Genomic DNA, 25,988 nt, shown 5'->3' with positions numbered 1-25,988 from the left:
GATGACAGTCAGCACAGAGAAGGCAATCACGATGTTGGCATTTATTTCAACAGGGCTCCAATACAAAAACAGGGATGTAATGTTGAGGCCCTCATCATCAGCGGTCACTCGAAATGAGTATGACTGTCCTCTCCTCTCCATAGGGTTGTCTACTTGTGGGTCTGCAGATGCCTGTAGAGGCCGATCCGTGATCCACACACCTTGGTGCAACGTGGGCAGTGGAGACTAGTGGTGGTTGGTAGTCGTTGGGCCCCTTCTCTCTCTCCTTACAGTGCTGTCGCTTTGTTCCTGCAACACGGCATAGTTCAGTTTCACATGACATGCAGCTCCTTCCTGCATGCATTTCATCCAGGAGCGCCTGTCAATGTGCAATGTGCTCCAAGTTGCTCAATGTGATGTGGAATTTCTTCAGACTGGGCTTGATGTTGTCCTTGAAGTATTTCTTTGGCCCGCCAGGGGCTCGCCGACCTTCCTTCTGTTGAGAGTACAGGATCTGTTTAGGGAGACTTGGACATGCGGATGACATGGCCAGTTCTTCGAAGTTGGTGCTGCATTATTGTGGTGATACTGGTCATGTTGGCTTCCTCCAAAACGCTGATGTTGGTGAGTTTGTCCTCAGTATCTTTCGAAAAGATTTTTGATGGTATTGTTCCAGGGCTCCCAGGTACCTGCTGTATGTGGTCCATGACTCTGCTCCATACAACAGGATGGGGAGGACAACGGCTCCGTAGATCAACAGTTCTGTTTGAGCCTTTAGGTCTCGGTCTTCAAAGACTCTTTTCCCGAGTGACGTAGATTCCGCTGGCACAACTCAGGCGATGGTTGACCTCGGAGTTGATGTCAGCTTTTGAGGAAAGAATGCAGCCAAGGTAGGGGAAGTGGTCAATATTTTCAAGAGTCATCCACTTTTATAGTGGGCTGGGTAGACGGCTGGTTGGGTGGAGGTTGATGTAGGACCTGGGTCTTCTTGATATTTAAGGCTTAGCCCATGGTTCTGTATGCCTTGGCAGAGGCGTTCAGGATGCCCTGAGGTCTTCTGCAGAGCGTGCTGCAATGGCGCAGTCATCCACGTACTGAAGCTCGATGATGGCGGTGTTACTGACTTTGCTCTTGGCCTTCAACCTATTAAGGTTGAAGAGCCCACCGTCAGTTCTGTAGAGGATTGGGATTCCCAGTGGCAGCTCTTCACCAATGAGGTGAAGTATGGCAGTAGTGAAAACGACAAACAGGGTGGGTGCGATGATACATCCCTGTTTGATCCCCGTTTCCCCACAATGAAGGGCTCGGACTGTGACTGACATGCCATCATGTACAAGCCACAATATTCTGATGTATTTGTCATGGAGACCGTACCTGATAGTATGCTCCAAAGAGCCAGGTGGTCTACCGAGTTTGTCAGGTCTCAGAAGGCCATGTACAAAGGCTGCCTTTGTTCACGGCATTTTTCCCGGAGTTGGCATGCTGTGAATATCATGTCTGCTGTACCTCTGGATGAGCGGAAGCCACACTGTGATTCTGGGAGTACCTCCTCAGACAGTGGTAGAAATCGGTTTGCGAAGACACGAGCTGTTGTTGACATGGAGCGAGATGCCCCTATGGTTTCCACATTCAGCCTTGTCCATCTTCTTGAAAATGGTCATTATTAGAGCATCCCTATTCTGAGGGAAGTTATTCATTTCCCAGACCTTGAGGAATAGGGTATTGATGTGGTACAGGTGCTCTGGTCCACCTTCCTTTTAGATCTCAGCTGGGATCCCATCTGGACCGGTGGCTTTGTTGTGCATAAGGCTCTTGATGGCATCTTGAACCTCTGTCATGGTGGGAGGTTCTCCATGTCTTCTCTGATGGGACTCTGGGGGATGCGGTGGGTAATGTCTGGTTCATTTGTGCTGTCATGGTTGAGGAGTTCCTGGAAGTGTACCTTCCATCAGGATTTAACGGACTCATTGTCCTTCAGCAGTTCTTGTCCGTCCTTTTGTCTACTGTTTTTTTAAATTATTGTATTATTTTAAGTATGTTTTAATGTATGTTTTAGTGTTTCCTGGTCTGTTTTATGTGGGGGTTGGGGGGGATGGGAATCAAGGGAAACCTTTTTTGATCACTTACCTCGAAGGAGATTATATTTTTCTCTGTATCGAATCTCCGTTCCCCCTGCGGCCTAACAACCTGGAGTGGTGCAGCCTTTCCTGAAGACCGGCCCGGCGCTCCAACCCACAGGCGTGGCGCGGACTTTAACATCGGGAGGTGAGATCCATTGCCGAGGATTGTGGAGAGCTCCGACTGTGAGGCCTGTGAACTTTAATACTGTGAAGCCCGCGGTCTCTGGTTAGAAGAGGCCGACTCAGGAGCTCCATGCGGTGTGTTTCAATCTGTCCCGACACCGGAGTCTCGATCATCCCAATGCAACAGCTTAGAGTGATAAGTCTCTGGAACTCTCTGCCACAGAAAGTAGTTGAGGCCAGTTCATTGGCTATATTTAAGGGGGAGTTAGATGTGGCCCTTGTGGCTAAAGGGATCAGGGGGTATGGAGAGAAGGCAGGTACAGGATACTGAGTTGGATGATCAGCCATGATCATATTGAATGGCGGTGCAGGCTCGAAGGGCCGAATGGCCTACTCCTGCACCTATTTTCTATGTTTCTATGTTTCTAGATATCGGACCGGCGTCAGCTGGCGACTGTGGAGGGTTGAAGGCCCCGACCACGGAGTGAACAAAGAGGAAGAAGATTGTACTTTATTGCCTTCCATCACAGTGAGGAATGTGGATTCCGTTGTGTTGGATGTTTATGTTAAATTTTATTTTATGTGGCTGTGGGTTTTGTTGTTTTTTCACTTAGTATGGCTGTATGGTAACTCAAATGTCATTGTACCTTAATTAGTACATGTGACAATTAAATTGAATCTTGAATCTTGAATCCTTTTAGCGCAGGCGGTTAAGGGTAGCTTGGACCATTGACGGATTTAGTAGCGCTGAAGAAGCCTCTGGTGTCACCCGAGTATGCTAGTCTGTGGATTTCCAGAGCCTATTCCATCCACCAAGAGTTCTTAAGCTCCCTCACCCGGCTCTGGACGTTCGCCTTGACTCTGGAGTGAGCCGCTCTTTTGATCTTGCAGGTTACATCATTTTGCCAGGCACGAAAGGCTTTCTTTTCCTTGGAGATGAGCTGTTCTATCTCGGTGTCGTTCTCGTCAAACCAGTCCTGGTGTTTTCTGGACTTGCACCCAAGGATGGTTTTGTAGGTTTCAAGGATGGTGGATTTGAGCTGGCTCCAGTGCCCTTCAATATCATCAGGATATTCCTGTAGGAGGCATCACCAAGAGAAGCCTGAAGTCGCTGCTGGGTAGCAGTTTCCTCCAGGGTTTCAAGGCTCAGCCTTGGCTGGATCTGCTTTGTTTGAATCCTCCTCTTCCTCATGAGTTTGATGGACATCATGGAGCTGATGAGGCGATGATCTGTCCAGCAGTCATCTGCATCGATCATGGCCCTTGTGATGTTTACGTCATGGCAGTCCCTGGCTCGTACAATGACAGTCAATGGGATGCCACTGTTTGGAGCGTGGTTGTCTCAAAGATGCCTTAAGTTTGTTATTCTGGCGAAAGAGGATGTTAATGATGGTGAGGTCGTGCTGAGCACATTTGCTGAGAAGCAGAGCTCCATTGGAGTTGATGTTCCTGATGTCTCCCTTTCTTATGATATCCTTCCAGAGGTGTTAGCCCCTGCTGACCCTGGCGTTGAAGTCGCCCCCCCCCCCCCCTCGCGGCCTACCATTTGGATTGGCGCGGCCTTTCCTGCCGGAGACCGGCCAGAGCTTTAGCTGCAGTGCAGCACTGAATTCCATTGCAGAACGGGACAATGCCTTACCAGGGATCGCCTGTTGAAGCTCCGGAGTATTGGGCCTGCTGATTAACACCATGGAACTGTGGTTTGTGGAGCTTCCAGTGCTGACTTTAACATCGCGGAGGCCTGGGATCTTTTGCCGGAGGTCGTTGGAGGTCCACTCGGCCTGTGGACTTCGGGACCTGCGGTCTCCAGTGGCCGATTCGGAAAATCAAAGACGCTGAGCTCCGATTGTCCCGGCGAGAGCACCTGCACATCAGGCCTTCGTAGCGGTGACTGCAGAGGGCTCACAGGTCCCGATCATGGTGAACAAAGAGGAAGATGACTGAATTTTATTGCCTTCCCTCATTGTGGGGAACGTTGATTCCACTGTGTGGGGATGTTTATGTTAAACTCTATCGTGTATTACGTTCTTTTTGTTCGCATGGCTGTATGCTAACTCAAATCTCAGTGTACCAATTGGTGCATCTGACAATAAATGTAACAAACTTGAATAATCTTGTCCTCCCTGGGGATTCTAGACAGTGTCTTCTCCAAGCAGGCGTGGAAGGTTTCTTTTACTTCCTTTTTATAGTCTAAAGTAGGGGCATAGGCACTCATAACTGTTGCCATCTGGTTGTTGGCAAGCACCAGACGGATGGTCATGAGACGTTCACTGATTCCCACAGGAAGTTCAGAGAGGTGGCTGGTGAGCTGTTTCCTGAGGGAAAACCCAACACAATGGATCCTGGGCTCATCGGCAGCTTTTCCTTTCCAGTAGAAAGTGTAGCCACCCTTCTCTTCCTTCAGTTGTCCTTCATCTGCCCGCCGGGTTTCAGAAAGGGCAGCCATGTCAATCCGGCATCTTCAGTTCTCTAGCGATGATCGCGGTTCTCCTCTCTGGTCTGTTACTGGTTGCACTGGACGCGGTAATCCAGTCGGTAAGTTTGAGGCAGGCTATTTTTAGGGCACCTTTTCTAGCCCTTTCCCCAAGTGGGGTGAGCAGAGTGGATCCTAAAGAGGACTACTCAGGGTGCAGCTGCCAAAGGGCACTTCTGCCTTGTGCCAAGAGTCCAGCGACTGAATCTAGAATCCACCACCTGATTTGCCAGCTCATGACTAGGGGCTTCCAGATCCCACAATCCTGCTTCTGGGGTGTTAAGGTGGATTCCCTATATTGACAGATCTGGGTCAGGATTCAGTGGCATGGAGTCCAAGATGACCGGGGACCCTTTTCTGCTGCAGCCTTCATCCTCATTCCCAGCCATTGTGACGGTCCACTAAAGTCAGCCATCATCCTCCGCCTGTTCCACCGTTGAGGTCTTGTTTGGATTGCTCTTTGTCAGGGACCTCCCCCTCGACATTACCACCATGGGTGGTCTTACCAGGAGCATAGCCCCAGATGGCATCGCGCTCAGGATGTCAGGACCACACAATCTTCTCCACCACGACAAGGACCAATCCACAGAGAAGGTTAAGGCTCTATAAGGCACTGGTCAGGCAATATTTGGAGCATTGTGAGCATTTTTGGGTTCTATATCTGTGGAAGGATGTGCTGGCTCAGGAGAGGGTCCAGAGGAGGGTTACAAAAATGATCCCAGGAATGAGTGGGTTAACATATGATAAGCGTTTGACGTCACTGGGCCTGTACTCGCTGGAGTTTAGAAGAATGAAGGGGGATCTCATTGAAAAGTACCACTAGTGAAAGGTTTGGATAGAGTGGATGTGGAGAGGATGTTTCTACTAGTGATAGAGTCAAGGACTGGAGGTCATAGACAAGAATTAAAGGACGTTCCTTTAGGAAGGAGATGAGGAGGAATATCCTTAGTCAGAGGATGATGAATCTGTGGAAGTCTTTGCCACAGAAGGCTGTGGAGGCCAAGTCAATGAATAAGGCAGAGATCGATAGATTCTTGATTAGTATGGGTGTCAGGGGTTATGGGGAGAAGGCAGGAGAATGGGGTTAGGCGGGAGAGATAGATCAGCCATGATCAAATGACAGAGTAGACATCGGCCTTACCGACGTCCTAGGGTGAACTCTCGTGCTATGTTTTTATTTACAATGACAGAAAGTCTAGGACGGCATGGGGGCCCTGTCCTTCGTTGTCAGGGAGCATGTGGGCTGATGCTGGTAATCTCGGGCTCATCCCGGCAGCTCAGTCCTGGTCACGAAAGAGAAGGCCTGGTGATCTCAGACTTCTCCCTGCAGTTCACCCTTGCCTCAAGAGGAGATGCTGGCGATCACAGGTTTATCCTGGCGGCTCAGCTTTAGGACTTGAAGATGCTGTGTTTGTGGGCTCTGGATAGTCTGGGCTATGCCCTCTAGTGTTGGATATTTTAATCATGGGATAAAGGTTCTGACTGTCTACAATACTGTCTATGCCTGTCACAACTTCATATATTTCTGTCAGTTTACCCCTCAACCACTTGCATTCCAGAGAAAACAATCCAAGTCTGTCCAACCTTCCTGTAGTGAATACTTTCTAATCCAGGCAACATTCTGGTAAACTTCCTCTGCACACTTTCCAAAGTCTTCACATCCTTCCTCTAACAGAGTGACCAGCACTGCACACAGTACTCCAAATGCGGCCTAACCAAAGTTCTGTAAAGGTGCATCATGACAAAGAAATTATGGAATCATTTCTGAGCCATTTGTAAAATGAAAATTAGAAAAATGATAATATGTCAAGCAACGCACTCTTCTTAAAAATAGTGATTAAATAAAGCATTTAATTCGGATAGAGTGTAGTTGGGGAGGATGTTTCCACTAGGGAGGGAGTCTAGGACTAGAGGTCATAGACACAGAATTAAAGGACGTTCCTTTCGGAAGGACATGAGGAGGAATATCTCTAGCCAGAGGATGGTGAATCTGTGGAATTCTTTGCCACAGAAGGCTGTGGAGGCCAAATCAATGGATATTTTTAAGGCAGAGATAGATAGATTCTTAATTAGTATCAGGGGTTGTGGGGAGAAGTCAGGAGAATAAGGTTTCAGGGGGAGAGATGGATCAGCCATGATTGTATGACGGAGTATACTTGATGGCCAAATGGCCTAATTCTGCTCCTACCACTTATGACATGACAATGAACAGAGCACAGCCTCTTAAAGGCCACTATCTCATCTTCCTCAATCATTACCTCTGACCATATGAACCAGGCAGTCACCTCCGTGTAGAGATATGTGTCTCGCACACCACCTTTAAACATGGCACCTAACACCTCTAAACTATGCCCTCTAGTGTTTGATATATATATATTTTTTTTAAATACATTTTTATTAGAGGCATCTGCATATCATAGTCCAAACCAATACAGACTTTGTTTAACGGTTACATATTAAATATCCAGGATTCCAGGGACCCAGTTACCAAAGTAGCTGGGATCCTCCTTTATCGGTTACATATTAACATTGCCTCTAATTATTTATTTATATTTATAGATAGAAAAAATAAATAAACAAAGAAATGAGAAAAATAGGATAAACTATCAATAATACAACTTAGGAGATTGGTCCGTAGGTTAGAGAACAAAACTATTCATCTGGTCCTGGGTTCAGGCTTCAGTCCGGCCTCCGCGCCGGTCCAATCTACCCCTTCAAATAATCTATAAATGGAGACCATATTCTGGTCAATTGACAATTAAGACAAATCTAATTTTTCCAGATATAAGGTCTCCGACATCTCCATAATCCACATCTTGATTGTGGGGGTTGTTGGGTTTTTCCAAAATTTTAATATCAATTTTTTCCAAATTATTATACTGTAATCAAGGAAATATATTTGGTTTATTGTAAGTTTGAGGTATTGTTCTGATATGCCCAATATTATTAATTTAAGATCGGGATCCAGTTGGATATTAACAACTACAGAGATTATTAAAAAAATATCCATCCAGTGATTTAAAATTTTTAAACAATTTACAAAAGTATGGGTTAAATTAGCCACGGGGTATTGACATTTATCACAGATAGGAGAGATATTAGGAAAAATTCTATTTAACTTTGTTTTAGAATAATGCAGTCTATGTAGTACTTTAAATTGTATTAAAGAATGTCTGGCATTTAACGAACATTGGTGTATATGTCGTAGGCTTTCGTCCCAAATATCTTTCGTTATGGGTTGAGCTAATTCCTTTTCCCATGCTAGTCTATATAATTCCGCCGACGGAATCTCACTGTCTAAAAAAGTATTATAAATGTAAGATATTAATTTAACTGTGTTAGGGGGTTAATCAAGCATTCATCTAGAATCTCTGGTTCTCTAGTTCTGTATTCTCGTGTATGTGATTTAACATAATCTTTAAGTTGTAAATATCTAAAAAAATTATTTGAATGTAATCCGTAATTCTGTTGTAACTCCTGAAACGAGAGAAAAATACAATTTCTATAAAGATGTCCCATCTTTTTAATTCTGTGATTTTTCCATTGTGCAAAACCTTTATCTAACACTGAGGGTTTAAATGAAGGATTATTTGCAATGGGGAGAGAATGTGATAAATTATCCAATTTTAATGTCTTTTTTAGTTGTTTCCAAATTCGAATACCGCTATATATTATAGGGTTTTCACTATAGATTTTTTTATTCAATTTTGTGGGAGCTAACAGAATCGGACCAATTTCAAAAGGCAAACAGTCTTCCTTTTCCATCTTTAACCAGTCTGGTTGTTGATCCATATCTTCCAACCAAAAATTCATATTTTTGACATTGACTGCCCAAAAGTAAAATAAAAAATTTGGTAAAACTAATCCTCCTTTGGTCTTGGATTTGCATAAGTGTTTTTTTTGCTTATTCTATGGTTCTTATAATGCTCGGTAGAATTAACGCTATAAAAATGATTTTCCTTCCGCAATTGCTATACCTTTTTCAATCAATTCCTATATATCTCCCAAAAATGTTCTTTAAAAAAAGTTGACTCTATAGTGACAAGTTTTATTTGGAAGTGTTTGATATTTTAATCACGAGATAAAGGTTCTGACTGTTTACACTATCTGTGCCTTTCATATTTTTAGATACTCCTGTCAGGTCTTCCCTCAACCTTCAGTATTCCAGAGGAAACAATCCGTCTGTCCATACTTTTCCTGTAGCAAATACCTTCTAATCCAGGCACCATTTTGGTAAACTTCCTCTGTACACTTTCCAAAGTGTTCACATCCCTCTACACGGTGACCAGAACTGTACACCTTACTCCAAATGCAGCCTAACCAAAGTCCTGTAAAGGTGCTTCTTGATTCTCAAAGTAACACCAAACATGCTTTATTGAATCTCAAGATCCATTTGTAAAAATATTATAAAAATAACAATTACAAATGTCTATCTTCTCACCTGTGTAGGATTTCAGCTTGATTCTACAGGGATCTAGTCTGGGGTCCTGACTGAGTTTTCTGAACATTTCTTCTGTTACGATAGTCCATGGACTTCCAGTGTCCACTTCTAGTTGTACCTCACTGCCGTTCACTGCCATTCAAAGTGGCTGTATACGGGAATATCTGTGAAGAAAGACACTCCCATTACAAAGAAAGTGTTAAATTCCATGTACTTTCCATGCTGAGCATTTGTGTTTTATAATAGCTACAACAACATCTACCACTACAACTATATCTCCTGGTACAACTTTTACATCAGTTCCATCATTAATTACAACACCATTCACTTCAGAGACAGCGAACAAAACAGAAACAACAACCACCCAGAGCTCAATCTGCTTTCTAGCAGCATATGAAACAGGGGCTGCCTTGTAAAACTTTGCTCCACTGTTTTCGTCTTGTGGATACACTTTGACTTGGTATCCCTTCAGTACTCCATGGGTGCTGTTATCAAACAGCTTAGCATGTTTGTTGAGTACTGTGTTCATGGCACAACACAGTTGAGTACTGTGTTCAACCAGTCTCTTCCCATTAGGCTTGCACCTTTCTTTACTACCACTAGGGTCGGGGTTTCTGGCTTTCTGTGAGGATCCAGCTGTACCTGTACCACTGCTTGTCCGTAAATGTCTATCTTCTCACCTGTGTAGGATTTCAGCTTGATTCTACAGGGATCTAGTCTGGGGTCCTGACTGAGTTTTCTGAACATTTCTTCTGTTACGATAGTCCATGGACTTCCATTGTCCACTTCTAGTTGTACCTCACTGCCGTTCACTGCCGTTCAAAGTGGCTGTATACGGGTCAGAGTTCGTCAATGTCAACATCTTCCAAGTGGCCCTTGATAACCTCTGATGAATTCGAAGCAGCCTCTTCCAAGTGGTTTGCTTATTTCTGGAATTGTCCCCTACTCCATTGGTAGGCTCTAACAGCATTGCACTGGTTTTTGGTGTGACCCATTCCCGAGCACCTGAAGCACCTACCATCTCGAAATTTATACGTCACTGGCTCATGGCTGTTGCCAAATCTCCAGCACTTCTTGGATAATTGAACCTTGTCTTTGGATGCCCTTGGTGGACACCTTGTCTTCTTTAGTCCAGATGCCTTCCTCTGAAGCTGATGGACGGAGGGAAAATCATCTTGAGGCCTTCCCATCTTCTTGATCTGCTCTACTTCTTGTTTGGTAATCTCCATCGCTATCGCAATATTTGACTGCATTCTCAAAGGTTAATTTTGGTGTACCCAACAGTTTTCGCTGGATGTTAACATCTGCACATCCTACCACCATCCTATCCCTTAGCATATGCTCCAGTTCCCTAAAATTACACCCATCACTTAACTGCCGAAGCTTTGCGAGGAACTGAAGGATTGTTTCATTTGCTTGTGTGCATGTATAGAATCGATAACTTTGCACTATTTCTGTTGGTTTTGGTGAGAAATGAGCAATTAACGCTTCCTTACATTCCTCGTACGTTTTACTAGCGGGCTTCGCTGGCTGCAGCAACGCATGTAGGGTGTGATAACCCTTGCTTCTTAAACCTGTAAGGAACAATGCTTTTTTCTTCTTTTCTGTAGTGATACTGTTTGAAGTGAACCAAGCCTCTAAGACTTCGGTTAATTCCTCAAAAGTATACCCAGATTCTAACTGGGACACATTCCCAACAATTGTATTAGCCATGGTTAAACTGTTGCTACTCAGTTAAACAACGTGCCATCCTCTTACACAATGTCCTCGAACATTTACAAAATCACTGAGCAATTATCAAGTAAATTCACGACCAATAACTCTTTGATTTATACTAATATATCAATATTAATCATTTACCAATATAATAATTTACTAATATAATAATCGATTTATACTAATATACTAATATTAATAATATACTAATATAATAATATACCAATATATTTCACACCACATACATGCAGGCACAACATATATCCTCTAAAATTATATTCATCAGTGATCCATATACTAAGTTTGTTAAGTCCAGCTCTTGGTGTGATGAAGTCACGGGTCAACTTGCCTATAGACCAAACTGTCTCAGGACTCCAGTGCTTCGGCGACTACTCGGGCTGGCTTCACGGGCTGGCTTTGCTGGTAGCTTCACGGGCTGGCTTTGCTGGTAGATTCACGGGCTGGCTATGCTGGCTTCATGGGCTGGCTTTGCAGGTAGTCTCACGGGCTGGCTTTGCTGGTAGCTTCACGGGCTGGCTATGCTGATTTCATGGGCTGGCTTTGCAGGTAGCCTCACGGGCTGGCTATGCAGGTAGCTTCACGGGCTGGCTATGCAGGTAGCTTCACGGGCTGGCTATACAGGTAGCTTCACGGGCTGGCTATGCAGGTAGCTTCATGGGCTGGCTATGCTGGCTTCATGGGCTGACTTTGCAGGTAGCCTCACGGGCTGGCTTTGCTGGTAGCTTCACGGGCTGGCTTTGCTGGCTTCACGGGCTGGCTTTTGGAAACTCAGATTCTCGTTGTCGGTGGCGGTTCAGCCATGGGCTGCACGACACTGAAAACTCAATCATTATCGGTAGCTGTTGCTGGTCTTGGCCGTGGGCTGCACGGCACTGGACACTCAATCGAAACCTGCTGTCAAGGCTAATTCGATGGGCTTAGCTGCATCACTACCATATTGCTTGTTGCATGGCGATCGTGCGTTCCAGTCCTTCATTTGAGGCAAAGTTTTCCAAATGCATATTTGTCTTTAACTTCAGGTCTGATCGTGATAAACCCCCAAATCGACCGCAATACAGTTCCTGTTAGCGGAATCCTAATCCTCGTCGCCAAATTGTTATGTATTTGTGCTGGAACCCGCTTTAAAATAAGACTCGGAACACACCAGCATATAACATACTTGATGTATTCTAATCGCCATCTTGAGTCTCTCTGCGGATGCGGACAATTGTGCAAGTCATTCAAATATACTATTCATATTCTCATACACAAATATATTGATATTTGTTAAGTCCAGATATTGTTTCTGCTGCTACAATTGGTATGGAGATCAGAGGTTAAGAGGAGATGGCAGGAGAATGCAGGAGAATGAGTTTAAGAGGGTGAGATAGATCAGCCATGATTGAATGGGGGGTAGACTTAGTGGGCCGGATGGCCTAATTCTATTACTATCTCTGATGATCTTTTGAACTGAGGCATCCTACCACAACTTGAGATCAGTCCTGAACTACGATTTACCGCATTGGTGACCATCGGACTATCTTTGATCGGATTTTGCTAGCTGTACCTTGCATTAAACGGTATTCCCTAATCATGTATCTGTGCAGTGTGAAGGGCTTGGTTGTAATCATGTGTTCTCTTTCCACTGTCTCGTTTGCACCCGACAAATTATTTTCGCTGTACCTCAGTAAGTGAGAATAAACTAAAGTGAAACTGAAAGCAGTATGTTAATTTTTAAGCAGCTTTTATGGTTGAGTTTTGTTGTATTTTAAAAGGTTCCCATTCCTTTATCTTGACTGTATCTTGACTGGTTAAAATTCTCTCTCATGGGACACGTAATTCTGACACTCTTGCTTGAACCACACCGTGTATCTAATCCCTGTATTAAGTAAATGAAACATTAATAAGCAATTAATTTCATGTTAAGTTCTATGCTGAATATCTGTGTTTTAATACAGCTACAATAGGATCTACTACTGCAACTACTCCTCCTGATACAACGTTAACATCAGTTCCATCATCTTCGACGAGCACAACAGAAACATCCACCCAGAGCTCCACCCCACCACAAACAAGTGAAACAACAACTGATGTCACTTCCACAACATCAGAAATTAGTGATTACAGAAAGATTTGTCCGTTTGCAATGTGCAGAGTCTTTCTCATTGTTTTCTGACCACTGTACCACAGAATCAGTTGATGGAATCTTACGATCCATTTGAAAGATGAATAATTATGAAAATAACAAATTCTGGCAAATAATCTAGATGTATTACATACACTTAATTAAGCCGTAAATTTCATGCTGCAATTCTCTATTTTAATGCAGTTACAACAGCTACAACTACATCTCCTGGTACAACTTTAACATCAGTTCCATCAACAACTTCAACACCGTTCACTTCAGAGACAATGAGCACAACAGAAACAACAACCACCCAGAGCTCCACCCCACCACAAACTAGTGAAACAACTACTGATGTCAGTTCCACAACGTCAGAAACTAGTGAGTACATAAAGCTTTGCCCGTTAACAATGTATATGATGACCTTTCAGTCATAACTGCACAATGTGACACAGATCGACCTGCTGGAATTTCTGTCCCAGTTGGAATGCAAAAAGATCTGATTCTAATAAAGGTATATAATTGGAATCAAGAAATAAAGCAGGAATTAGTGGAAATATTCAGATCGCCAGTCAGCACATGTGGAAGGAGAAACAGTTATGCTTCATAGCTCTGTCCGTGAGACTGAAGAATTATATTGTTTCTGTTGCTACAATTGCTCAGTCTACAAGAATCAATCACATGCTGTCTCCTTCCCTTGTCACCTTTCTCTCAGCCCTCGGGCTCCTCCTCTTCCTTTCTTCTCCCCGCCCCCCCCACCACGCATCAGTCTGAAAAAGGGTTTTGGCCCAAAATGTTGCCTATTTCCTTCGCTCCATAGATGCTGCTGCACCCGCTGAGTTTCTCCAGCACTTTTGTAGCCTCAGGTAAGTGTCAAACTTAGTCGGAGGTCGTTTCTGCGCTTGTGAAATCTTGTTACAGGAGGGCAAGTCCAAGCATGGAGAAATCGTTGAGAGCAAGGCGAGCCGTTGCGAAATTAACTAAGGATGCGGGTAGCTGGCGGCCGTCTAGCTCATCTACCGAGTCGCAAATAGTGAAACCAGCGACTGCAGACTTGATGTCTGAGGGCACCGTGGCTGCGCCGGTGGGGCGTAAAGCCACCAGAAAGTCTGTACGGCCGATAGTCTCCGATGAGTCCGGTCGGCAGGGTTCCCCTCCGAGAAAGGTTACCGTGTTTGGGCAGTTATCCAGGATGGAGCTCCTTATGGAGGGGATAATCCATCAAGAGCGCCAGCCTCTTCAAGAGCCCGCGCCAGCGGCACCTACCACAGGGCTACCTAATGTCTCCCTCTTGGAGGAGGAGAGCTTAACGGGTCAGTATGAATCTGACGCCGAATCTGAGGGCTTAGCATTGGAAGCTGCCCCAAGGGACGAAGGGCACGAGCCGGATGTCCCATTCCTGGCAGCTAGATTTGCCATCCCGACAGATTTAGGAGAGCCACTTGGGGAAGAATTGGCAACGACAATAAATTACTTGGCCTCACACCAGCTTCAGGAGCTGACCATGGATGCAACAGCTAGGAAATGCGACACACTGGCTAATTGTTTCCTGCTTAATAATAATAATAATAATAATAATAATACCTTTTATTGTCATTGCACGTCAGTGCAACGAGATTTAGTATGCAGCTCCAACCGATGAAAAAGAAAAGTAAAATAAATAAATAAGCTGTGTGTCGTGACCATCCGAGGGAGACAGTCCATGGGGGGGGGGGGGTGGCGGGCACTCAGCAGGGCTGGTTCAGAGCCACTATAGCTCTTGGAATAAAGCTGTTTCTGAGTCTGGAGGTTCGGGCGTAGAAGGCCTTGTAACGTCTGCCGGAGGGAAGTAGTTCAAACAGTCCGTTACAGGGGTGTGATGAGTCTTTATGGATGCTGACGGCCTTCCTGAGGCACCGTGTGTGGTAGATGCCCTCCAAGGCTGGTAGCTCTGTCCCAATGATCCTCTGCGCTCTGTGGACGACGCGCTGAAGAGCTCTCCTCTCCGCCTCCGTGCAGCTGAGATACCACACAGAGATGCCATACATTAATATGCTCTCTGTGGTGCAGCGGTAGAACGTTGTCAGCAGCTGTTGGGGCAGACCAATCTTTTTTAATGTCCTCAGGAAGAACAGTCATGGCTGTGCCTTCTTGACCAGCGCAGCGGTGTTGGTGGACCATGTGAGGTCCTCTGAAATGTGAGTGCCCAGAAACTTAAAGCTGGACACTCTCTCCACACTTTCCCCGTAAATGGAGATTGGGGCGTATTCTCCATTATGGGACCTCCTGAAGTCAATAATCAGCTCCTTGGTCTTGGAGGTGTTAAGTGACAAGTTGTTACGTGTGCACCAGTCCGCCAGGTTCTGCACCTCCGCCCTGTATTTTATTTCATCACCGTTGGTGATCAGCCCAATCACTGTTGTGTCGTCTGCAAACTTCACGATGGTGTTGGTGTCGAATGCAGGAACACAGTCGTGAGTGAAGAGGGAGTAGAGCATGGGGCTTAGTACACAACCCTGTGGTGTGCCGGCGCTCAGGGTGATAGTGGAGGACAGGTGCGGGCCCAGTCTCACTGCCTGCGGTCGCTCCGTCAGAAAGTTCAGGATCCAATCGCATATCGGCGAGGTGAGGCCTAGCTGGTGGAGTTTGGTGGTGAGCTTGTAAGTGCCGGCAGTAAACCATGTCATCTGGGGCCATATGGTAGTAGGCATCAGGGCACAGGAGATGAAGCTGCAAATAGTACTGAAGCTACTAGCTTCCGGCATTACGGCATTCGGGAGGTCGGTGAATGGTGGGCACCTGACTGAGGTTCAGCAGGATGCCCTGGCTCTCATGTGCAATGTGCACTTTGAGATTAACTGCCTTAGAAAGAGCGACATCCGCCCTACAATCAACCCAAAATTTGCTGCCCTGTGTAAGCCTAGCAACATGCAACATGCAGCACGACCAAACATGCCACCAGAACCAGGGGACAAAGAATGCCACCGGCAACCATGGAGGTACGTGGGTCTGGTGCCTGTTGAAACATATTCAGTGAGAATTACGTACCAGTTGGGGGAGGTTACACTGGTTTTTGAAAGAATGGTATGGGATAACATCAGAGTTGTTTATACTGCAAACCATACAAGGGTTTCGAATTGAATTCATTCCCAATTTGTGTCCACCTGCTCAACATACCCCACGGTGGGCACTCATTTTCTCACAAAAGGAGAATTTGGAGGTTCAAGCTGAAATTGGAAAATTATATATAAAGGGTGTAATTGAGAAGACAGTTTGTCAACCTCACCAATTCGCATCTAATATTTTTCCTAGACCAAAGAAAGATGGCGGGAGTCATATTATTTTGGACTTGACAGACCTTAATCCATTTGTGCAGTATAAACATTTCAAAATGGAAACATTTGAGACTGCCAAGCAATTGGTTTCCAGAGGTTGTTATATGGCATGTATAGATCTAAAGGATGCATATTACTCAGTGCCTGTTCATAAAGACTATTGGAGACATTTGACATTTAGCTGGATGAGGCAATTGTGGCAATTTAAAGCGCTGCCTAATGGTTTAACCTCAGCCCCTAGATTATTTACAAAGCTGCTGAAACCAGTACTGGGGCTACTCCGGGTTCAAGGTCATATTGTAATGGCTTAGTTGGATGATATCTTAATAATTGGAAAAACTCGGGAGGCAGCTGAGTTATCTATTTCAGCTGTTAAACTCATGTTTGAGAGATTGGGGTTTCTCATCCATCCAACTAAATCAAAATTGATACCGGTTAAAATTATTGATTATCTGGGATTCACAGTTAATTCAAATCACATGTCTGTAACTCTGCCCAAGGGCAAGAGATTAGATTTAATTGAAGGCTGTATCAAGCTCATTGGGGAGCAATCACCTTCAATTAGGCATGTGGCTAGCTTGATTGGCAAATTGATAGCTGCCTTTCCAGCTGCACAGTATGGACCTTTGCATTACCAACATTTACAGAGGGCAAAGGCACAGGCACTCAGAATACATGCAGGTCATTTCAACAGACCCATGCAATTACCAGCTGGAGCCATTGCTGAAGTACAGTGGTGGATAAGAAACATTTCGAATTGTTCCAGCAAAATTTTGATAGAAGCACCTTCAGTTGTTTTACAGACTGATGTTAGTGCCCTAGGTTGGGGGGCTACTGATACCATCTCTAGCTGTGGAGGCAGATGGAATGTGCATGAGGCATTTATTCTCCAGTCACGTGGAATTAATTATTTGGAGTTATTGGGAGCATTTTATGGGTTTAAAGCTTATTGTACCACCAAGCATCACTTACATGTTCAGCTTCAGATTGACAACACCACGGCAGTGGCGTATGTGAATCATATGAGTGGAATCAAGTCGGAATCTTGTGACAGATTGGCTAACTTTATTTGGCACTGGTGCATTAAAAGAAACATTTGGGTTTCAGCTGTCTATTTGCCAGGCAGATTCAACATGGTGGCAGATACCAGGTCATGCAAATTCAATGACAACACAGAATGGATGTTGAATCATGATGTATTTAATGATATTGTTGTTCGGTATGAGATGACAGATATCGATTTGTTTGCATCCAGACCAAATCACCAGGTACCGAAGTATGTTTCATGGGAACCAGACCCAGGGGCAGTAGCGGTAGACGCTTTCGCGCTACACTGGGATGGACTGTTTACATATGCATTTCCCCCATTCTGCCTCATCAGTCGGTGCCTGACCAAGATAAAACAGGACTCCGCTTCAGGAGTTTTGGTGGTACCCGACTGGCCTACACAGCCATGGTTTCCTCTCATTTCGGACATTATAACTCATCCTATTTTGGTGGTTCCAAAACATAATAATCTATTGGTGCACCCTGTGACTGGGGATCAACACCCATTGTATGATCGTATTAATTTGTTAATTTACAGGTTTTAAGGAGGCCATACCTGGGTCTGGGATTATCCAATCGTATCGTGGATATCATCACAGCATCCTGGAAGGATAGTACCAAAAAGCAGTACATCTCTCATGTCAGGAAATGGGAGGAGTTTTGCTTTCAAGGGAACATTAGTTACCACACAGCTTCCATCCCAGATGTGTTAGAGTTTCTGTCCAAGTTGTACTTTGATGAAAAGTTGAGCTATAGTGCCATCAATAGTGCCAGGAGTGCTCTGTCATCGTACTTATGCTTGGGGTCAGAACTACAGTCTGTAGGATCTCATCCGTTAATATCCCGGTTTATGAAGGGTGTTTTAATTCCAATCCCCCCAGGCCTAGATAATCAGGAATCTGGGATATGAGAGTGGTACTCACGCTGCTTCGTCAGTGGGGTCCAGCCACATCCTTGTCTTTGGTGAAGATTACCCTGAAGTTGGTCATGCACATGGCGCTGGTGTCAGCGCAAAGGGTTCAGACTCTGCAGAAGTTGCGACTGGACAGGATGGTGTCATCTGGGAATGACGTTATGTTTTACATCTATGATCTCATAAAACAGAGCAGACTAGGGGTGTCAGGATTCAAACTTGTACTGTCAGCATATCCCACGGATTTACGACTATGTGTAGTGGCGCACTTGCGATGTTATATCGAGGTCACCAAGGGCCTCAGAGGCTCGGAACTATTGTTGTTCATTAGCCACAAAAAGCCACATATGAAAGTGTCGGTTCAGACCATTTCAAGATGGCTGAAACAAGTGCTGGTTTGTGCAGGATTTAATACTGACAATTTTAAACCTCACTCATCCAGGGCAGCATCAACGTCAGCAGCGAGGGCAATGGACGTCCCTCTAGAACATATCCTCGCGGCCGCAGGATGGTCAAATGAACTGACTTTTCAGCGTTTTTATAATAAACCACTTATCGAACCCGGGGTGTTCGCCCATTCCATTTTAAGTTCTGTTTCATAGCTTCTCCCTAAAAGAGAGGGGTCGCTATTGTGTTCTTTATTTTTGTTTGTGAATTAAAGCATCAACATGTTAATCTGTACCAAGTTTCATTGTATTGATCATTATTCACTCCCCCTGAGTCAACTGATGCAGTGTGACGCCTGGATTCGTATCTACGGCATGAAATCACAGAGCTTTGAAATCTTTACGGAATCACTCACGTGACTCCGGAGTAAAATAGTAAGATTAAACGAGGACTTACCAGTTTGAAGTCTGATCATTATTTTATGAGGAGTTACGATGAGCGATTACACGCCCACCGCTCCCGGCCCTCAATATCATAAAGGTCAACTGAAAGGTCTGTTTATAGTCTTACTATGTTACTTCAGTTGCTATTATCTGTGATTTCACACCGCTGCTTTGAAGATTGACGCGCATGCGGACTGGCGGGATCTTCACGTAATCGCTCATTGTAACTCCTCATGAAATAAAGATCATACTTCAAACTGGTAAGTTCTCGTTTAATCTTACTATTCTCTCTCATTGGGACACGTTATACCGACACTCTTGCTTGAACCACACTGTGTATTTCATTCCTGTATGTTGTAAAGGAACAAGAATATAAGCATTTAATTTCATATTGTTCTATGCTGAGTATTTGTGTTTTAATACAGCTACAACTGGATCTACTACTGCAACTACTCCTCCTGATACAACGTTAACATCAGTTACATCTTTATCGACGAGCACAACAGAAACATCCACCCAGAGCTCCACTCCACCACAAACAAGTGAAACAACAACTGATGTCAGTTCCACAACATCAGAACTGAGTATGTAAAAATGTGTCCATTACCAATTTGCATGGTCTCTATCAGTGTTCGCGAAACAAGTTCATCTGATCATTTGTACCAATGATCCAATCTATCCTGTTTCAAGCACTCCTGCATAAAAACACTGAAAACATTACTACTGAATGGTGTGTTGATAATAGATTTTGTGTGATACATCTCTCTCGATTCAGACGTAAATCAATTGATTTCATGTTATATTCCATGCTGTTATTCTTTGGCACAGGTTGTGGAAGCAAAGTCGATAAATTTGAGGCAGAGATAGATAGCTGCTTGATTAGTATGGGTGTCAGAGATTGAGGAGATGGCAGGAGTATGCAAGAGAATGAGTTTAGGAGGGTGAGATAGATCAGCCATGATTGAATGGGTGTTTGACTTAGTGGGCCGAATGACCTAATTCTACTACTATTTCTGATGATCGTTTGAACTGAAGCATCCTACCACAAGTCGAGATCAGTCCTGAACTACGATTTACCGCATTGGTGACCCTCGGACTATCTTTGATTGGATTTTACTGGCTGTACCTTTCACTAAACGGTATTCCCTAATCATGCATCTGTGCAGTGTGAATGGCTTGGTTGTAATCATATGTTATCTTTCTGCTGTCTCATTTGCAATTACATTCCATGCTGCAATTCTGTGTTTTAATGCAGCTACAACAGCTACAACTACATCTCCTGCTACAACTACATCTCCTGCTACATCTCCAGTTCCATCAACAACTACAACACCATTCACACCAGAGACAACGAGCACAGCAGAAACAACAACCACCCAGAGCTCCACCCCACCACAAACTAATGAAACAACTACTGAAGTCAGTTCCACAACATCAGAAAGTAGTGAGTACAGAAAGATTCGTCCGTTTGCAATGTGCAGTCTTTCTCATTGTTTTCTGACCACAGTACCACAGAATCAGTTGATGGAATCTTACGATCCATTTGAAAGATGAATAATTATGAAAATAACAAATTCTGGCAAATAATCTAGATGTGTTACAAACACTTAAATATAAGCTGTAAATTTCATGTTACATTTCATGCTGCGATTCTCTGTATTAATGCAGCTACAACAGCTACAACTACATCTCCTGCTACAACTTTAACATCAGTTCCATCAGCAACACCATTCACTTCAGAGACAACGAGCACAATAGAAACAACAACCACCCAGAGCTCCACCCCACCACAAACTAGTGAAACAACTACTGATGTCAGTTCCACAACGTCAGAAACTAGTGAGTACATAAAGCTTTGCCCATTAACAATGTATATGATGACCTCTCAGTCATAACAGCACAATGTGACACAAATTGACCTGCTGGAATTTCATGTCCCAGTTGGAGTGCAAATAGATTTGATTCTAATAAGGGTAGATATTTGGAATCAGGAAATAAAGCAGGAATTACTGGAAACATTCAACTCGCCAGTCAGCACATGTGGAAGGAGAAACAGTTATGCTTCAGAGCTCTGTCCGTGAGATGGAAGAATGATATTGTATCTGCTGCTACAATTGCTCCGTCTACAAGAGTCAATCACAATTACGTGAGCCGAAATGACAAGTAAACTACAGCAACTAAACCTGTTTTAACTACTGCTGTTGAAAATCCACACCTGTTATGACTATTCCTTTCTCAATCATTCTTGTCATAACTACCTCTGCTGTAAATATGCCTGTTGATCTTTCCCATCACAGTTTATCCTGATGTACTTACTGATGTTTCTACTCCTCCAGTTTCAATTTCAAATTCTCTCTCATTGGGACACGTAATACTGACACTCTTGCTTGAACCACACCGTGTATCTCATCCCTGTATGTTGTAAAGGAACAAGAACATAAGCAATTAATTTCATACTAGACTAAGTGGGACCCATTGGGTCCCAGCATCACACGGGAGGGCTGGTCACCAACGCATTACTCCACCTCTCCACCAATTCCAATACTGCTCGCCGTTGTGGAGGGCTGTCAGTTGCGCTAGTATGGGTGTTGCGTGCTGAAGGTACTGGTTTCCAGAGGGCTAGTATAGACATTGTGCGCCGTATGGATGCTTGGGCAGGCATCCAACTGTTGCAACGATTTTAAAAGCCAAGCCAAGGCAAACAATTGGGATGCAGACACCCGACAACCAAAATTCATTTTGTGAACACAAATTTGATAAAAAAGGAGAGGCAAACAATTGGGCTGCAGACACCCGACAACCAAAATTCACCTTGCGAACACAAACCTGTCAAAAAGGCGAGGCAAACAATTGGGCTGCAGACACCCGACAAACAAAATTCATCTTGTGAACACAAACCTGTCAAAAAGGCGAGGCAAACAATTGGGCTGCAGACACCCGACAACCAAAATTCATTTTGTGAACACAAACTTGTTAAAAAAGGCGGGCAAACAATTGGGCTGCAGACACCCGACAACCAAAATTCATTTTGTGAACACAAACTTGTTAAAAAAAGGCGAGGCAAACAATTGGGCTGCAGACACCCGACAACCATAATTCATTTTGTGAACACAAACTTGTTAAAAAAAAGGCGAGGCAAACAATTGGGCTGCAGACACCCGACAACCAAAATTCATTTTGTGAACACAAACTTGTTAAAAAGAGATGCAGCCACTTTACAGCCGCATCGAGGTGACTCACCGTGGGGTAATAATAATAATAATACATTTTATTTATGGGCGCCTTTCAAGAGTCTCAAGGACACCTAAAGTAAACGTGCGTTCAGTGTTATTCGCAGCTCAGAGAGCCGTGACCTTCTTGCTTCCTGGTCTGGCAGAGGCTGAATGAGGCACGACACTTCCTGGTTTTATACTCCGTCCCCCTGCCACCAGCTGGGGCAGCAGAGAGAATGGGGAATTTTATAAAAACATTAATATATCTCTAATTTTTCATCGACGGAAAAAAATCCTCCACACTCATATGGCGAAGAGGGGCTCTGAGCGAGGTGGCCAAAAATGACGGCCGTAGGTGCCTGCGTTCTCTTGGAAATCGCAGCAAAGTCAGCCAAAAGTGGTCAAGATCAGAGATTTAGTAATATAGATTGTTCTATGCTGACTATCTGTGTTTTAATACAGCTACAACAGTATCTACTACTGCAACTACTCCTCCTGATACAACGTTAACATCAGTTCCATCATCATCGACGAGCACAACAGAAACATCCACCCAGAGCTCCACCCTACCACAAACAAGTGAAACAACAACTGATGTCACTTCCACAACATCAGAAAGTAGTGAGTACAGAAAGATTTGTCCGTTTGCAATGTGCAGAGACTTTCTCATTTTTTTCTGAGCACAGAATCAGTTGACGGAATCATTGAAAGATGAATAATTATCAAAATAACAAATTCTGGCAAATAATCTACAGTCATTACAAACACTTAAAAATAAGCCGCAAATATCAAGTTACAATCCATGCTGCGAATCTGTGTTTTAATACAGCTACAACAGGATCTACTACTGCAACTACTCCTCCTGATACAACATTAACATCAGTTACATCTTTATCGACGAGCACAACAGAAACATCGACCCAGAGTTCCACCCCACCACAAACAAGTGAAACAACAACTGATGTCAGTTTCACAACATCACAACTGAGTATGTAAAAATGTGTCCATTACCAATTTGCATGGCCTCTATCAGTCTTCGCGAAACAAGTTCATCTGATCATTTGTACCAATGATCCAATCCGTCCTGTTTCAAGCACTCCTGCATAAAAACACTGAAAACATTACTACTGAATGGTATGTTGATAATAGATTTTGTGTGATACAACTCTCTCGATTCAGACGTAAATCAATTGATTTCATGGTGTATTCCATGCTGTTATTCTTTGCCACAGGTTGTGGAAGCAAAGTCGATAAATTTGAGGCAGAGATAGATAGATTCTTGATTAGTATGGGTATCAGAGATTGAGGAGATGGCAGGAGAATTCGAGAGAATGAGAGTAGGAGGGTGAGATAGATCAGCCATGATTGAATGGGTGTTAGACTTAGTGGGCCGAATGACCTAATTCTACTACTATCTCTGATGATCTTTTGAACTGAAGCATCCTACCATAAGTCGAGATCAGTCCTGAACTACGATTTACCGCATTGGTGACCCTCGGACTATCTTTGATTGGATTTTACTGGCTGTACCTTTCACTAAACCGTATTCCCTAATCATGCATCTGTGCAGTGTGAATGGCTTGGTTGTAATCATATGTTATCTTTCTGCTGTCTCATTTGCAATTACATTCCATGCTGCAATTCTGTGTTTTAATGCAGCTACAACAGCTACAACTACTTCTCCTGCTACAACTACATCTCCTGCTACATCTCCAGTTCCATCAACAACTACAACACCATTCACATCAGAGACAACGAGCACAGCAGAAACAACAACCACCCAGAGCTCCACCCCACCACAAACTAGTGAAACAACTACTGAAGTCAGTTCCACAACATCAGAAAGTAGTGAGTACAGAAAGATTCGTCCGTTTGCAATGTGCAGTCTTTCTCATTGTTTTCTGACCACAGTACCACAGAATCAGTTGATGGAATCTTACGATCCATTTGAAAGATGAATAATTATGAAAATAACAAATTCTGGCAAATAATCTAGATGTGTTACAAACACTTAAATATAAGCTGTAAATTTCATGTTACATTTCATGCTGCGATTCTCTGTATTAATGCAGCTACAACAGCTACAACTACATCTCCTGCTACAACTTTAACATCAGTTCCATCAACAACACCATTCACTTCAGAGACAACGAGCACAATAGAAACAACAACAACCCAGAGCTCCACCCCACCACAAACTAGTGAAACAACTACTGATGTCAGTTCCACAACGTCAGAAACTAGTGAGTACATAAAGCTTTGCCCATTAACAATGTATATGATGACCTCTCAGTCATAACAGCACAATGTGACACAGATTGACCTGCTGGAATTTCATGTCCCTGTTGGAGTGCAAATAGATTTGATTCTAATAAGGGTAGATATTTGGAATCAGGAAATAAAGCAGGAACTATTGGAAACATTCAGCTCGCCAGTCAGCACATGTGGAAGGAGAAACAGTTATGCTTCAGAGCTCTGTCCGTGAGATGGAAGAATGATATTGTTTCTGCTGCTACAATTGCTCCGTCTACAAGAGTCAATCACATTTAAGTGAGCCGAAACGACAAGTAAACTACAGCAACTAAACCTGTTTTAACTACTGCTGTTGAAAATCCACACCTGTTATGACTATTCCTTTCTCAATCATTCTTGTCATAACTACCTCTGCTGTAAATATGCCTGTTGATCTTTCCCATCACAGTTTATCCTGATGTACTTACTGATGTTTCTACTCCTCCAGTTTCAATTTCAAATTCTCTCTCATTGGGACACGTAATACTGACACTCTTGCTTGAACCACACCGTGTATCTCATCCCTGTATGTTGTAAAGGAACAAGAACATAAGCATTTAATTTCATACTAGACTAATTAGGACCCATTGGGTCCCAGCATCACAAGGGAGGGCTGGTCACCAACGCATTATTCCACCTCTCCACCAATTCCAATACTGCTCGCCGTTGTGGGGGGCTGTCTGTTGCGCTAGTATGGGTGTTGTGTGCTGAAGGTAATGGTTTCCAGAGGGCTAGTATAGACATTGTGCGCCGTATGGATGCTTGGGCAGGCATCCAACTGTTGCAACAATTTAAAAAGCCAAGCCAAGGCAAACAATTGGGATGCAGGCACCCGACAACCAAAATTCATTTTGTGAACACAAACTTGATAAAAAAAGGAGAGGCAAACAATTGGGCTGCAGACACCCGACAACCAAAATTCATCTTGCGAACACAAACCTGTCAAAAAGGCGAAGCAAACAATTATGCTGCAGACACCCGACAACCAAAATTCATTTTGTGAACACAAACTTGTTAAAAAAGGCGGGCAAACAATTGGGCTGCAGACACCCGACAAACAAAATTCATTTTGTGAACACAAACTTGTTAAAAAAAGGCGAGGCAAACAATTGGGCTGCAGACAGCCGACAACCATAATTCATTTTGTGAACACAAACTTGTTAAAAAGGGCTGCAGCCACTTTACAGCCGCATCGAGGTGACTCACCATGGAGTAATAATAATAATAATACATTTTATTTATGGGCGCCTTTCAAGAGTCTCAAGGACACCTAAAGTTGACGTGCGTTCAGTGTTATTCGCAGCTCAGAGAGCCGTGACCTTCTTGCTTCCTGGTCTGGCAGAGACTGAATGAGGCACGACACTTCCTTGTTTTATAGTCCGTCCCCCTGCCACCAGCTGGGG

At 43.9% G+C, this 25,988-nt stretch overlaps 1 protein-coding gene across 1 annotated transcript in view; it reads left to right on the top strand.

Moving 5' to 3' along the window:
* The window catches only part of LOC116979505 (serine-rich adhesin for platelets-like), a 1,930,096-nt gene that overhangs the window by 7,111 nt on the left and 1,896,997 nt on the right, over nt 1-25,988 (top strand). The window contains exons 3-8 of the mRNA XM_033031015.1: nt 12,811-12,969; nt 13,182-13,358; nt 19,507-19,665; nt 22,756-22,914; nt 23,953-24,141; nt 24,366-24,536. Coding sequence (XP_032886906.1) covers nt 12,811-12,969; nt 13,182-13,358; nt 19,507-19,665; nt 22,756-22,914; nt 23,953-24,141; nt 24,366-24,536 — 1,014 coding nt within the window. The remainder of the gene's footprint in view (nt 1-12,810; nt 12,970-13,181; nt 13,359-19,506; nt 19,666-22,755; nt 22,915-23,952; nt 24,142-24,365; nt 24,537-25,988) is intronic.

Source organism: Amblyraja radiata, chromosome 13 (assembly GCF_010909765.2).
Source record: "Amblyraja radiata isolate CabotCenter1 chromosome 13, sAmbRad1.1.pri, whole genome shotgun sequence".
In the NCBI taxonomy this organism is placed as follows: Eukaryota; Metazoa; Chordata; class Chondrichthyes; order Rajiformes; family Rajidae; genus Amblyraja; species Amblyraja radiata.
This window is presented reverse-complemented; position numbering and strand designations above follow the sequence as displayed.